This window comes from Poeciliopsis prolifica, unplaced genomic scaffold (assembly GCF_027474105.1).
Source record: "Poeciliopsis prolifica strain line A6 unplaced genomic scaffold, Auburn_PproV2 SCAFFOLD010, whole genome shotgun sequence".
Taxonomy (NCBI): domain Eukaryota; kingdom Metazoa; phylum Chordata; class Actinopteri; order Cyprinodontiformes; family Poeciliidae; genus Poeciliopsis; species Poeciliopsis prolifica.
Window position 1 is genome coordinate 12,201,697 of NW_026562385.1, and position 11,055 is coordinate 12,212,751.

The following is an 11,055-nucleotide window of genomic DNA, read 5'->3' on the forward strand; positions in this document are numbered from 1 at the left end:
TTGCGTATCTAAAGACAATTGTTACTTGGGTGTAATTAAGAAATTAGACGCATTTTATGACACATCAAGTGTCTTTGAAGTTTGCATGTCGTTTATGACATACCACAATTTCGGGGTGTGTGCACTAGGATGACGGCTGGAGTGGCTGTCTTTTGCTTCAGGGCAGAGGAGTTAGATTTCCTATGAGGTCAACATCTTTGTTTTTCCCTCTTTCCTGTTGAACTACTTTTAAATGAAGGCCACTAGAGCCAACAAAACCTGTAAAAAAAATAGTAGTGTGACAGGGGTGTTAAAATTGCATTCAGAAATTGCAGCGATCAAATAGATATACAACAAACTAAAATGTTTAAAATCAAATACATTTTCCTCCAAGAAAATGTTCCACTACATTTAACTGTCTCTTTTTTTCATTTTTTAATAATTCAAAACCAGCTGAAAATTTGTACTACTTCTCTCCTCAGCCTACCAAGGTAAATAGTTCAACTTAAAGCAGAACAGTAGCAGATTTTCCAAAACAGACATGAAGCATTAAAACTCAAGTTAATATTGTCTGATTCCACACACACACACACACACACACACACACACACACACACACACACACGCTTCCCCGCATTCTGGATGAACTGTGAAGCACATGCAAACGGTTAAGTTCAGATGTATTTGGTGGAATGTTCTGAAAATGTGCCTTTAAAAAAAAGCCAAGACAAACCATCTGTTCAACTAAGTGCACAGTGTGTAAAGTCACACACACACATACACACACAAGTAAGGTCGGACTTAGCATCTGTCCTGCTGGCCAACAACTCCTGGACTCTGATCATTGCCCCCCTCGACAAGGACGTGCACACTACCTCTCGCACACACAAAACACAGTTATTTATGGTTTTTAATAGATGAGAATATAGAATAGTTTATTTTAAATATCTTAAAACCATCGGGTTTCGCCAAAAGTAGCTCTGAGATTCTTTTTTTTTTTAGCAATTTCTCATAAAATGTTATGTTTCCAGTGCAAACATAACAGTTTGGATACGGAAAGCTCCAATTTCTCCCTCTGCAGTCATTTATTAACCAAATCCATCTGAAGGGGTTCAATTATCATGCAGGCAAATAAAGGCTGGAGGCAGAAAACAAGGGCAATAGTGCAACCTCACAACCAACCAGCACAGGTTGAGGGGTAAATTGTAAATTTGTTCAGTTTTTTAATAACAGTAAAACAACGTATATTTCGGGTTTGCCTCAGTTATTGATTTTTCAGTGCTAAACTCTTATACAACAAACTGCAATATTTTTTAAACCCATAATTGTTATTAAAGGCTCAAATAAATAAAATATGCCACTATGCCAATTTGTTCATTTGTGAAACATGTCTCTCACACAGTGTGACCTCGCCTCTAAGTTTAATAAGCCTTTCAGCTATTAAAGGATAATTAAAAATCCCGTAAAGCTTCAATAAATGGAAGAAAGATTCTAACAACCTCAGTAATCAGTAAATCTGAGCTTTATAGTCTCATACATTCAATTGGACAAAGCTGAAGTTTATTTTTGAAAGCAACTCGAAGTAAAACATGTTTAGGTTGCAATATAAATAAATTACAAAAATAAATGCATCTAGAAGTTAAGTATGACTTTACTTAAACAAAGGCCCAATTTCAGTGTGTTAAATTACAAAGTCAGACTTTTTTTCAGGCGCATTTGATATATTTAGCGTTTTTATAACAACATAGTTACTTGATTGTGCAATAAAGTAGAACTATGAGGCTGTAAAATATATTATACAGGCCCTTTAACATGCGGAAAGAAGAAGGCAAACTTTGCTGAGTTATAACCTGTCTTTCACGGGTGCAAACCAATCATATGGATACATTACATATGATAATTATGCAGTCTGTGACTGATAAACTGGAGTTCATCTGACTTTTAGTTTTGCCGTTCTGTTCAGTCGGGTTTAGTTGGCCTGCGGATATTCTCGGACGTATCAGTGTGTCGGTGTCAGGCCTGTTTTTGGCGGCCGCTCGCCGAGCAGCAGCAGCAGCAGCAGCAGCAGCAGAACCCCAGCATTCATTCAGAGGGAGTCCCACGGCGATGGTAAATGCACTCACTGTGGGGCTGGGTGGAACATTTCAGTCTGACTCTTGTGTGGAGCACAGTAAAACCTTGTCTGCCCCATGCTGGTGTGAGTTTAGAAGTTGAGCCTCAAAAAAAAAAAGGAAAAAAAACATAATTTCCTGCTTTTACAAGCCACTCAGACATTCATACGCAGCAGTAAGAACACGCTGTGTGTTATGAAAGCAGGGTGTGAGTGGAAATACTCTGCCAGAGGATGTCAGAGGGACGCGATGACACACCCTCACATACTGAACACACTTTATTTCACATAAAATGGGTTTAAAAAAAAATCAAAACCAAAAACTACTCCCTGAGTATCAATGCGTGTTTTAGTGTCAGCGTGCCTGGTTCCTAAACTTCCCCTGTACCTCTGCGTACCAGTCGCATGGCGGTAGGGAAGCTCTGTGTCTTCTTGTGCGGATCAGAGCTGCAGGGGGTTAATACCACTTTTCTACTCGATGTCGATTGAAGGAAGGAGCTCCCACCTCGTTTTGCGGGTGGTCTTTACATCAGGACTGAGCCACTCGGTCCCCTTCCATCCCGCTGAAGCTAATTGCCTCCCCTCCATGCCCCCCACACCCCATATATCCACCCTACAGCCACAGTAGAGCGAGATGAAAGAGAACAGGCATGAACTGTGACGGTGTCACAATGCACATGATCCGACATGCTGAAATGATTATTACCAGACTTTCTGGTGATCTTCTTCCCTCTTAGTTATCATCTTCTAATTAACGTGGCTCGTGTTTTTTGTTTGGTTTTTGCCTTTCGCCAACAGTTTCATTTAAAGAGGCAGTTTTATGTGTTTTCCAGTCTCAAAGTGCCGTTTTATAGCTCAATCAAGAAATTACATAGCCGTCACTTGCTATAAAAATTCTGCACACATGAAATGTAACGTAAAAAAAATTTGACTTCCTAATTTAACGCCTTGAAATTGGGCTTCTGTCTCTTTAAGAAACTCATCCTTCAGGAAGTCATCGCAACGTGGTTCCTCTATTAGCCCTTTAACAATGTTTTATCAGCATTACACTGAGAAGTAGCTCGTACACTATCAGGCGTTTGCTAATTGCTGCCGACTAGTCTGAAGGAGCAGAGTGGGGGAGGCCGGCTCTGCGAGGCGGAAGCTCAGAAAGTTGGAAGCTGCAGCTCAGAGGAAGAGCTTTGCGCCAGGAGGCGGGGCTAGGTCCACTGAGGTGTTTTGCACAGCTGAATGGTTGCCATGGAGATTAAATGATGTTTCAAACAAGCAGGACAGAATGCAGGTCGGTTTCAGATGACAGAATAACTTTATAACATGATGGAAACCTCATAGATTTTACGCAGTACTGCCCCTTTAAAAGATTTGCTAAGCACTTCTTAATTGCAGCTAGCTACAAATTTTATTTCACTATCTGATCATAAGTTACAATTCCAGCTTCGAGCTTTATCATCTGAAACTGATTTAAAATTCTGTTTCCAGCCATAAATCATTTATTATTTGAGCGGCTCTGGTACTGAATATTGTATTTTTAATCAAATAAATTGGATCCATTTAAATAGAAATGATATGACAGTGTAAGACCGAAGTATTTGTGCTTATCCTGCTGTCAGATCTGTACCGGCTCAGTTCGACTTCCCATCCAGTTCCACCCTTTTCCTCTCCCCTTCCGCTCCTTCACCTTCTCCCAGATGCCCCCGCTGACCAAATAAACCATGAGAATGTTACTTTCAGTCAAATTAGCCATGCAGATAAATCCGTCCAGGCAGGGTATGCAAAGCAGCATGCAGTCGGAATAATTCTGCAGCAAAAGACGTCGTTTTAACATCCCCGTTTCATCGCCCGGTTCTCCTTTTTATCATTCGGTGTTTCATCACCCCTCCTCCATCTGCGCTCATCCACATTTTACCCCCCCGTCCTCTCACGTTTAGGATGTCCCGCTCTCCCCCACCCCTTCCCTCTTCTGTAACTACTTTTCTGTTTTCCCCAAAGCAAAAATATCCATCCAGCTCCCTCTAAGACTGTGTCTATCCCTCTCTCCCCATCTGTGCTGTAATTTAATCACGAAGGCAGCAGCAGAAGTGAGTGATGATGTTTTGGAGCCACGGCAAACCAATCCACTCCTGTGACTTGTAGATATTATCCTTTCTAATACAGCGAGGCTCAATCTTTCAGAATGAATCTCAGGTTCGGTAACAATCCTTCGCGCGGTTGCTTCTCGTCTTAGACTGCTAAGAGATATTGATGCGATGAAAACATTCAGCAAAACATTTACAGAACATGAGCATGACTGCTTGTGTCAGGCCACTTTCACAGTTGTTTCATATGTATATATATATAATATAAGTAGTTCTGCTGGTGGTAACCCAAGGGTTAGCATGGCCGGGTCATTCCAGCTCAAATGGAATAAGAACAAAGTATTTGGAAAATAATATAAAAAAATCTAATTATCCTCAAAAATGTTTCCATAGTTCTCTATTGCCATAATTCACAAAAAACACATAACTGAAAAGTGGACAAATTTCTTTGACTAAGGTTTGTTCCCCGACAGCAAATTGAACTAGTAAGGAGCAAAGTGTGCGCTAAAACCAAAAGGTGTCCAAATTCAAAGTGAAGAAATTTTAAAAGATGTTCACGTTGGTTTGAAACTTAACCAGGAGCACTTCATCTATAACAGGTGGACATCAACAACTATTTGAAGATTCCATTTGTCAGAAAAAAAAGTCCAAGTTGGATAAAGTAAATTAAACACTGAGCTTTAGAGTGACTCAGCATCACAGGTCTGTAAGTCAGTTAATGTTTTCTTAATGTTGAAATGCATAAAGTGCAGAGAAATAGTTTGCTATTTGCATGTGTTGCTAACAGCAATTATCTTACATTGTCAAAATAACTGAAAAAATGTTTACAAAAATTAATTATTGTTAAAGATACAAAAGTTCAGAATTCTTGGAAGTTCTGTTAATGTTTTTTTTACTTTCTTGAATTTGAATCTTCAATCCAGATTTTTATTTATTTTTTATCCCAGGTGCTAAAGCTAACAGCTAATCACTGCAGGACTTAGCTGAAAGCGGACTTCTATAATGATCAAATAAACACAGTAGAAAAGATAAAATCATACCAGTTATTGCTTATTCTTTCACATGAACCTTTAAGCATTTCTCACAATTGGAGTTTGCAGGTCATTTAGAGATTACACAGGAAATGGAGAACACCCACAAGGTCTAGCCGTTAGCTTCAGCCGTCTGGAATCGCTGAAGCAGCTACATAACTGTAGATACAAAAGTAATTCATAATTTTCACAAAACCTAATTTAAAAAAACTCTGGACTATCCCTTCAAATCATTACCACAGTGCACAACATCTATTTGTCCATGTGTTTTTTGGTGTTAAAGCTCATAAAGATCAAGGAAATAGTTTTTGTTTTTGCCATGCGCTGCTGATAGCAGTTAGCATGTTTAAAACCAGAACAACTAGCATAACCCACTGATGTTCCAACTTTTAGCTGGAGGTGAGCTTGGTGAGATCTAAGCTCAAACTTTTGACGTTAAAACCTCATAGAAGCTAATGCTAATAGCTACTAATAAACTAGCCTTGCTTGTTGCCTCTTTTAGTGGTTGGTTCACTGAAGCCGTTTTATTAACGTCCAAAAATCACTGATCACTGTTTTTACAACAGCAGAAATGTTGGCTGACTGTGTTTTTGTTCAGACACTGACAGTTTGGGTCTCCATCTATCCTCTTATGAGTGTGAAAACAATCTACTTCACAGAAAATCGGTGGCCAGGCCTCCATCACATAGTGCTTTGCCACCGATCCCAAAGCCGGTACAGTCTGTCCATGTGATGTCTTGTCAGAGGAATTTGTGCTAGATTTGTATCATAAAAAATTCAGAGAGGAACACAATGCCAAATTTAGAAGGCGCCATGTAAGAGCAGGTCATTTATCATCATCACTCTGATGCAGTTTGAATTACGAGGCCTACTGCAGTTGATTGTCTTGCTACGAACCCGGAGTGATGTGCATGATGCAGTTGTTGTATAAACTCTTTCTGTACTTTCCACAGAAGTGGAAAGTAGAGGCTTTCCACATATACTAATTCCCAATGGTTTCCTCGAGACAAGACGTTAACTTAATGGTGGTTAACAAGTCAACAAGTTAACCTCTGGAAAACAAACTTGCACACCTTTGCAGCCTGCATTTGAAACATCCAATCAAGTCATCACACGCCAATCATCTTGTGATCTAGAGAATACAAAGTTTCTTTTCTTGTTATCTCGGGAAAACCACTGGGGAAAACGTACATGCGGAAAACGTCTGCTCTCTCGGCATCCGTAAGACTGAACACCGTTCTGTGAGGCTGTTTAAGAGCGTAACTCGGCTTTAAACCGATTCACACCTTCCTTCCAGAGCTCTGTGCCGTGTTCATCGGATGTCATGGCGCTGTTTGTTCACCAACAGGTGTAGGTTTTGCTGCCCTTACTCAGCTCTTTGAAAACAAAATATCTACGTTCTACATTTGCTGTATTATGAATAAGTGTGTGAGCCAATACAAGGGGAATCCAGACCAATAAAAACCCAGAAGGACTTTGGAAGAGCACAGCAGAACACAAAGTGTCAATCATCCCAAGCTTCTTCACACAGCGAACAAACACAAAGTCTGCGGCTGACAACATGTTGAGCTTCGTCCCTGCCTGCTCCTTTGTGAATGTGCGCTGGTGTGGATGGAATAATCTGCTCTGGTCCCGTAGCCAGACTAGCAAATCATCTCAGAAAAGACAAGAGAAAAGAGAAAGGGGAGGGAGGTGATTCCAAGGGAGAAAGCAGCAACTCAGTCGGCGACAAAGATGGAAAATTCAGGAGGCAGATGAGCTGTAAACCACTATTTTTTTTCTCTTTTTTTAGAAGTGGAGCAGTTAAATCTTACAGCTCAACACAAACGGCTTTTTTTTTTTTAATTTAAACAATACAGCAAATAATCCATCAATATGAGTTATACCAGCTGTCCTATCGCTCACACGCCGACGCTGCCTCTGACAAACAGACATGAGTTCACGCTCGCGCGGTCACGCCGACAACCTCGGCCGTGCGCGTAGGCCGAGAGGCGGCAAACTGACGGCGCCTCTCCAGATGGGGCCAGATGTGCGTGTGACGCAGGTGAACGCGTGTGTCTGGGAAGAAAAGGAGTAAATGAGTTGCAGCAGGGTCGAGTCTCTGCCAGACTCACACACACGGCAACCTTACCTCCTCCTCCACACACACGCAGCTGTCCTGCAAGCTTTGTGTTTAATGCTGGATGACAAACAGGTCCGTGTTAACATCAGCCCAGCGTTAGGCTCTCCTTCACTCTATGATTCGCCTGCTGAGTTTGTCTGATTTTCTCAAAGTTTTTCTTAATAGTGTGACCCAGTGTCAGTTATTTGTCTAAATAGTAAGAACCCATTTTTGCAGAACGTGTTTATGCAAAACACATGTGTAGCATGTACATAAATGACATTTCACAGCACAAATTCAAAGCACCTGTTGGACTCGAGTAAAATTTTGAATCGATAAACTGATTTATCGCAATTAACCAAAATATGTGACATTTTCAATTCAAAAACACTTTTGCCTATAAAAATATTGAATAAATATAACATAGTATAATAATATGAGCTCAACAACAAAAATGTTTGTTATTCTTATTTTGTTCTTCAAGTTACTCAATCATCATATTAGCGCAAAGTGTTGTTATACCTATTTTTGTCACAATAATAAATTTAGCTGGATGATGTATCGACCTAGAAGTTATCGCCATAAACGATGATATCTTTGTTTTGAGACCATTGTCAACTGATATAATGATGACGACATCGCAAAGAAAGAACACCCTCTCAGAGATCAATGAACTTTAGCTTCTAACCAACAATTTGTTAGCTGAGAAGCAGTTGGAGCTGCTGGAGTGGCTACGATCAGTAGACCTCAAAGTTGAGAACAAACCTTTTCTTAGTTTCTGATATAAAATACGAAATGTCTGAAATGTGACAAAGTGATATTAAAAGTCCAGCCAAGAAAAACACTGTAGTAAGAGCCACTGGTCCTGCGTCCCCAGGGTGTCAACAATGTAAACCTCAGTGTTAAAGCCAGGGGATCGTTTTAAAAAGCTGTTTGTAATTAAGACTTGAATAATTAGAGACAACATGGGGAAAGCATGAGCCTTCCAGACATACAGTACACCCCACCGACGAGCAGCATGTCACGTTGCTTTTATCTGTGTCGCTCCGCAATGCACTGAAATTTCCCTTTAACAAACAGCTCTGCATCAATCTAAGCAGCAATCTGAGACGGGCTTGAAGCCGAAGTGCACTTGTGTTTTGCCCAAAGGTTGTTTTGTATTGTGGTCTTATGCAAATGCGCTTCACCAAGAACTATCTGTGACTCTCGACCCTGCCAACTTTTTCGGGGAACAGAAGGGTCAACAAGGTGCAAAAGCCACAATACAACAGAAATCACAACCGAAGTTATGCTCACACTGAAGAAAGGGCAGAATGATTTTTTTTTTTTTTTTAGCTCAGACAGAAGTTATGCTAATACAGAATTAACGCTGAAGTAGAAGCTGTATGCTAAAACTGAATTCATGCTAAGCTAGATTTTGTAATAAATTTGAATTTTTGCTGAAATGGAATTTCTTCCAAAATGTCATTTATGCTAAAACATAATTTTTTGCCAAGATGTAATTAATGCTGAAGCTAAGTATGCTAAAAATGCAAGCTACGCTAAAATTTAAGCTATACTAAGACTGAATTCATGCCAGATTTATGGCTAAAACTAAATTTATACTAAGATTGAAACCATGCAAAAATTAACTTTTTGCTGAGACAAATTTTACGCTGAAGCTGAAATAATACGAAATTTTAATTTTTGCTAATAAGGAATTTATGCTAAATTGAATGATGTTCCACGCAACATTTCTTTGCGTGGAAATAAGCGAAGTGATGAGTGATGGGAAAGTGACGAATTTCTACAGCCCTTCCGCACAACGCTGCCGCGTTTTCGCCCCGTCATTAGCAATCAGGTACAAGCAGCTCTTCTTATTCAAATGAGGCCCACCTGCTGCTGGACTCGCTCCAGAGTGAGCGCAGCTTCAGATGCAGCTGTGAAAGCGCCAAACTGCCAAACTGGAGCAATTCACACAAGTGGATGGAAAGGTCAGGCCCTCTGTGCCAGCAGTGGTTTCAGCAACTATTCATAGCACATTAATATATTTGTGTCATGGTGCAACCGCAAACCTCAGTTTATGTTATTGGGGTTTTATGCGATGGACCAACATAAAGTGGTTTGTATTGTGTAGTGGGGAAAAAAAACCTCATAAGTCGTTTCCAAATGTTTCACCCATAAAAATCTAAAACTTGTGTCATGTGTTTGCATTTAAATTCTAGACTGGTCCATTAGGGCAGATCTATTCATTCTAATTCTACGCTTTGTGCTCCGATATGTCATGGTTTCTTCTTCATTTTGTTATACTTAGAATTCCTAATTGCACTTTGAGGACCATTTGAAAGGTTTGTTTTTGTTTGTCAGTTTCTTTATCATTTATTTCACACAGGCTCTTCTGCTCCTAATTGCACCGGCTGATCAAATGAAAGTCGTTTTTCCGTGTTTGACCAGGCTTGAGGAGTTATTAGTGTTTTTAAGTGCAGAATCATCAAATAAATTTGTGAATTCAGTACATTTGTGTCTGTGTTTAAAAAAAAAGTGTTTTAAGTCAAATCAAGACCATTTTTCTGTATCTGTATCAGATATCGGTATCAAAAGTTTAAAAATAAAAGTGCATCCTTAGTGAAAATCCAATAAAGTCAACATATTATTGTTCTGTTTGCGATCACAGAACAATAATAAGTCCGGAAAAGTTCCAAAAGGTATGAATACTCAGGCAAGGCGCTGCATTTTCCTGGTGAATTAGGCCACTTGTTGCACGAGTATTTAAGTATTAGGAGCCACAACTGCAGCCCTCTATAGTTTCCCCGAGCTGGTGGTGATGCAGTACATCAGTGGAAGGGAATCAGCAGCTTTAGCCGCCCTGACAGAGTGATGTATCCGCAGCTCTCTGGCTTGCCTCTTCTCCAGCGGTTGCCCACACATTGGAGTGGGCCGCGCCAGAGAATGTTGCAGAAAACGGAGCAACGTTGCAGCACAGACTATAACAGGAGAATTTTTTTTTTTTTTTTTTTTTTTTACGAGTTATCTCTGCTGAGAGGCATGGTCGCAGTACCTCCCTCTTTTTCCTCTGCTGCAGTGGACTTGGCTCACACTGGGGTCTCACTCAGGACGAGCCATCAGTCTCCGATCACTACAATCATCTCTTGTGATGCACGTATGAGCACCCCCACCACCACCACCCATCACGCCCCCCTCCCGTCACAACACTCCCTCCCATCATCCTCAACACTCCGGCCTCGCAGTGGCAAACAGCCTGCAGACTAAAACTGAGAAGCTGCTGTCATCCCAGAGAAAACGACAGAAACGAAAGGAAGTAAACTAAGAGTGTCTTACTTGCTTTCCCCGGTCGAGGCCTCTGGAGCAGCTTCTGCACGGTGAGAAGGTCCTCGGTCTTCACCGCCTGCAGCAGTTCCTGGTCCTTTCCCATCTTCCGCTCGGAGCCGCTCTACTCCCGCAGCATCCTTCAAGCACAAGCGGCGCTTCAGCCTCGGCAGGCGGAGGGTGCGTGTTCCCGCGGCCACGGACAACGCTCCCTCCAACCCCCCCACCACCACCACACCCCGCACACCTCCCTGGCAAGATGAGCCCCCTTCCTCCCCTCCACCCCTCACACACACACACACACTTAGATCTCTAGCATATGATGGGGCGAAAATGGGCCGGAAACGAGAGGAAGAGAGAGAGGGATAGACTCCGCGGGATGGAGGGATGCTCTCGGATTCCCCTCCCCACCTCCAGCACCACTCCCGCCTCTAGGTGCAGCGCTGCTGGATG

General features: G+C 41.4%; 1 protein-coding gene across 7 annotated transcripts in view; it reads right to left on the reverse strand.

The window, feature by feature from the left end:
• caskin1 (CASK interacting protein 1) overlaps positions 1 to 10,846 on the reverse strand; it is a 91,153-nt gene extending 80,307 nt beyond the window's left edge. For all 7 annotated transcript variants that reach the window (XR_008606360.1, XM_055036237.1, XM_055036236.1 and 4 more), the window contains exon 1: positions 10,615 to 10,846. Coding sequence is in view for 6 of the 7 variants with exons in the window: in XM_055036237.1 (XP_054892212.1) it covers positions 10,615 to 10,708 (94 nt within the window). In the remaining variant the exon portion in view is untranslated. The remainder of the gene's footprint in view (positions 1 to 10,614) is intronic.
• Positions 10,847 to 11,055: the final 209 nt, after the last annotated feature.